At 51.9% G+C, this 4658-nt stretch overlaps 1 protein-coding gene across 1 annotated transcript; it reads right to left on the reverse strand.

Annotated features, from left to right (window-relative positions):
- Positions 1-561: 561 nt before the first annotated feature.
- Ccl22 (C-C motif chemokine ligand 22) lies at positions 562-4223 on the reverse strand. Its single transcript, XM_010638900.1, has 3 exons — positions 4151-4223; positions 2645-2768; positions 562-1219 (listed from the first exon to the last, which is right to left on the reverse strand). The coding sequence occupies exons 1-3, from the start codon at positions 4221-4223 to the stop codon at positions 1135-1137; spliced, it is 282 nt and encodes a 93-aa protein (XP_010637202.1). The 3' UTR covers positions 562-1134.
- Between the last annotated feature and the right edge of the window lie 435 nt (positions 4224-4658).

A 4658-nucleotide genomic window follows, 5' to 3' on the forward strand; every position in this document is an offset into this window, starting at 1 on the left:
CACACACAGGCAGCCACCTCACCATAGCCAGCTACCAAGACAGCACCACCCTGTCCCTTCCCACATGGTTCCTCAAATTCTCCCATTCATCCTCTTGGCCTCTTAACTAGTTACCCTCTTTTCATATATAAATAAAACTGGAGCTTATAATACCAATCCAGGGCCATCACTGACACCATGGCATGAGTTTGGCTATCAGCTGTTTAAGGAAGGAGGCAGGGGCAGCAGACTGGGGTGAAATCTGAAGAGGTCAGGCCTGAATGCTGGAGGCTAGAAAACCAATACATTCTGAGGGAAGAAAAAGAAGCAAAAATAACCAATGCACAGTTAAAATAGGAAAGACAGATGACTCTGGGCAAAATGGGAATTCACAACTGATCCAGCTTCTCCCTTCTAGTGACATGGATCTCTGCATTGAGAAAAAGTGCTTTTTTTCTTTCTTTTGAAGGAGGACACGTTTCTTTTATTGATTCAGTCTATAGCCCCTTGCAGAACTCTCTGATTCTGATCAGGCCCTGGGCTCCGTGCTCTATGGTGGAGACCAGGAGAGAAGGGCAGCAAGATGGAGACCTGGATCTGAGAAGTGGGGCTGAGAAGCATGGGCCCCTAAAGCCTGAAAATTCTGAGCAGACTGTGGTCAGGCCAGATAGGAGTAGACCAAGAGCCAGGGAAGTCTAAAAAATGTCTTGATTAGTTGGTCTGAGCAAACCCTGGGAGTGCAAGGGACCTGGCCATGTGTAGGTAGCAAGAACAGCCCTGGAAAGACTCCAGAGTAGAAATGGGCAGCATTGGGTTGGAGAATGAGAAACTGCAGACCAACATGCAGGAAGGGAAGCAGGGCCAGGCTGGGCGCAAGGAGAGCACCCAGATCTGGAGGGTCGGGCCCAGGGCAAGGATCTGATCTCTTCAGAGCATTGAGAGTCAGGAAGTGGCTGAGCAAGACCTGAACCCGGGTTGCAGTGGGACAGAGGAGGGACTGGGAGGAGGTCCAATAGAGGCCAAACGGGGGTGGAGATGAGAGCGCTCAAAGAGAGTTGCTGACGCAGGCTTCTGTGGGGAGCAGCTGTAATGGCGGAGAGGTAGGGCTTGGCGAGCCTGCCTGGAGAAGCCAGGCATGGTCATCATGGTGCCTCCTCATAGGCTCAACCTCTGGAGAATCTTCTTCACCCACGGAAATTTGGGGTTGGCGCAGATCTCCCGATCCTTGAAGGTTTGCAAGCTGGAGGGAGGAAACGCAGGCAGACATGTGCCAGCATTAGCATCCAGCAAGGATGTGAGCTTTTGCATTTATGAGCCACCTGCTGTATGCAGGGTCTCAGCATTAATAGGCCACTTCCTGTATGTGGGAACCTGCTTTGTAGAGTGGTGTACCTACTGTGCATGGAGCTTAGCAGTTTAGTCAGCTGTTGTATGTTGGAGGATCTGCTATATAGAGTATTTCAAAATTTATAAGCCACCTGCTGCATGCAAACCTTATTTCTTAAGGAGAATGAGAGGATGAGAATAGCAAGGATCCTCCAGGACCCCGAGGTCTTCCAGGACCCTTGGGCCCTCAGCTCCAGCCTTGAGAGTTTGGCTACGCCCTGGTTTAGGATCCCCAAGAGTCTCATAAAATCACTGTCATTGTCATGAGAAAGAGAGTATTGGTTTGTTTGTTTGTTTGTTTGTTTTTGGCACCGGGGATCAAACTCAGGACCTTGCATTTGCAAGGCAGGTGGCAGCACCACTGAGCTAAATCCCCAGCCCTGGAAAGAGTATTGGGCAGTGGCCAAACACATGGACTTTGAGGCCATCTCTCAGGATTCAAATGCTAGCTCTGCCACTTGTTATTAACTAACTTCACTTATCTAAGCCTCAGTTTCCACATCAGTGAAATGAGTATAATATTCCTAGTCTAACCTTATGGGACGTTGATGAAGTTTTGATGAGTTAATGCACACTAAAGTCTCAGAAAAGTATACACTACTCAGTGCTACAGCACACTATAGGTGCGACATAATTGTGCTAGCAGCTAGCCTGAACTTTTTATGTGGATTTTCTGAATACTTATATTCAATCCATTTATAGCCCCTATTATTCAACCCATTGTATAAGGAAACTGAGGCCCACTGAGGTAAGGCAGCTTGTCTGAGTACCAGGCCTGGTGAGATCTGAGGCATTGTGCTGGGAACCCAGACTGTCCCAGCAATGGCCCTGGAAAGTGTTCCCTTCTCTAAGACCTTGCATGGGAGGAGAGGGGGACTCTGACCCAGGGCCACAGTGAATTACAGGCTGAGGCTCCTGCCAGTGCCCACAGCCATCAACAGCGGGCTGGGCCCTGGATACCTGAATTGCTGTGCCAGGCAGTGAGCTCTTCACCTCCTACACCAGCACCCCACCCTGTAGCTACAGACTGCCCATGCTGAGTGGCACCTTGTGCATTCAGCTCTGTGACCTCAGCCTGGCCTGTCGCCTGGCACATAGTAGGTGTCCAGTCATACTGTCGAATGATCCAGCCCATCATCTTTGTTCTAGGAACAGTCAAGCTCTCTTCCAGCCAAGCCTCCATGAAGAGCCCCAGCTGCCGCTCCCTCCCTTCTCCAGGCCTGCCCCCCACTCTCGGGCACCGCACCCACCAAGGTCCCATGGTTGGCCCCCTACTCACACGACTCCAGGTCTGCGGCAGGAGTCCGAGGTCCAGTAGAAGCTCTTCACCACACGCGGCGGCAGGGGTCGGAGGACGAAGTCCCGGCAGCAGATGCTGTCCTCCACATTGGCAGCATAGGGCCCTGGAGGAGGGGAACAGAGGGTCACCTTTGGCCACAAACCCAACCAGGGCCCCCTGGGCTCTGAGGAAGAGTTTCTGTCTCCACCGGAAAGATGGTGACCAGAAGATTCTGGGCCAGCAAAAACCCTAGCATTGGGGCCTCTGAGAAGCCATGAAAGCATCAATGTCTGCATTCTGGGAAGGTCTGCTACAAGCAGTAGATTCAAAATGTGCATCAACAATAAACTTCCAGGTGGATTTGATGGTGCAAACTTGTAATCCCAGCACTTGTGAGGCTGAGGCAGGAGGATCTCTGTGAATTGGGGGCCAGCCTGGGCTACATAGTGAATTCAAAGCCAGTCTGAACCACATAGTGAGACCCTTTCTCAAAAAAAGGGAAATCAACCAAACCCCAATAAGTTGTTAGGTGGGTTTTAGCCTCTCTGAGCCAGACACAGAGCCTTAAATTTTGCTGCTGTTCAGGCCTCAGCCCCAGGCTCACAAATTCTGTGTGTTTTTTTTTTTTTTTTTTTTTTTTTTTTTTTTTTTGAGTGGTACTGGGAGATTGAACTACTGTACATCCTCAGCCCTTTTAAATTTTCATTTGGAGACAGAGTCTGGCTAAGTCATTAAATTGCCCAGGATGACCCTTGCAATCCTCCTGCCTCAGCATCCAGAGTAGCTGGGATCATAGGTATGCAGGACTGTACCTGGCCATGTGCTTCCCATGTAATATTTGGGAAGTTTGCTAAGTTCTTGTCTACGCTCACCTGCTTCCTTGTGTAAAGGCAAGGCTGTGGTCCAGAGAAGGGGCAGCACTTGTAGGACAGAGGGTCAGATGGGGACAGTCCCATAGTCCTGGACAGTAGTCCTGCTCTGTCCTGAGCTACTGGGCCACAATGGCCATGACATTTAACATCTCCAAAGCCCAATTTTCTGCTCTGACCAAACCTCTAGAGTAACAGCTACTTGGAGAGCTTTCACACATTCTGATAGCCAGGGAAGCACACAGAAAGCCAGGGCCTGTGCACAGCGTGGTCTGGCTTTCGACTCCCTCTTTAGCCCATGCTCCCCAACCCAGCATGAGCGGGGGAGTCTGCAGTGCGATGAAGAGGACCCACACCCCAGGTAAGGACAGGATCCAAGCAAAGGTCCTCCACCTTCCTCCACTCAGGCCAGACGACCCGGGCTCCCCACATCTCCAGGCCCTGCCCCCCACAATGCCCAACCCTACTGAGCCAGATCCTGGAGGCCAAGCCCGTAAGACTTCCCACTTAACAGATGTGTAAACTGAGGCCTAAAGAAGCACCATGAACTACCCCAAGTGCCACAAGAGCCAGTGGCAGACTGGGGTCCAGTGCCCTTGCTAGGAGAAGAGGAAGACACCCTGGTCCCCAGCCTCACCTGCGTCGGTTGCCTGAAGCATCACCGAAAGGAGGATGAGGGCAGCCAGGAGTGGAGCCTTCAGGCCAGCCATGCTGAGCTGTCCCAGTCCTGGTGTCAGACGGCCAGAGGACAGGCAGGCCTGGTATTTAAACACCTCACTCCACCCTCCACCCACCAGGCTCAAGCAACTCTTAGTCACCCTTGAGCCTAAGTCTCTGACATTCATTTCATGAAAGAAAGTCCCTGCTTCCTCTGAATAGAAACTCTGGTGGGGAACCACTCCAAGGGGACCCCCATCCTGGCCTAACTCTGAGTCTCCAGAGACTTGCAAAATCCCCCTTGAGCTGGGCCTCCTGGGGACCATGTCCCCAGGGTCTGCCCGCGTCGGGACCCCGAGGCCTCTGGGACAGGCTTCCCCAGGTGACAGGGGATGTGGTGCGGCCTGATCCACTGGCCTCAGGGGCTGTCTGTGAACCAAGCATGGACATGGATGAATGTCCACCTCGAATCGAGGGTTGTCTGCTGC

The sequence above is a fragment of the Fukomys damarensis genome, unplaced genomic scaffold (genome assembly GCF_012274545.1).
Source record: "Fukomys damarensis isolate Sample0158 unplaced genomic scaffold, DMR_v1.0_HiC HiC_scaffold_32, whole genome shotgun sequence".
Classification (NCBI taxonomy): Eukaryota; Metazoa; Chordata; class Mammalia; order Rodentia; family Bathyergidae; genus Fukomys; species Fukomys damarensis.

Coding starts and splice junctions, on each gene's coding strand:
- Ccl22 (XM_010638900.1), bottom strand. CDS start 4,223: ATGGCTGGCCTGAAGGCTCCACTCCTGGCTGCCCTCATCCTCCTTTCG. Junction 2,769..4,150: donor GCTTCAGGCAACCGACGCAG/GTGAGGCTGGGG, acceptor CCCCTCCTCCAG/GGCCCTATGCTGCCAATGTG. Junction 1,220..2,644: donor TGCCGCAGACCTGGAGTCGT/GTGAGTAGGGGG, acceptor TCCTCCCTCCAG/CTTGCAAACCTTCAAGGATC.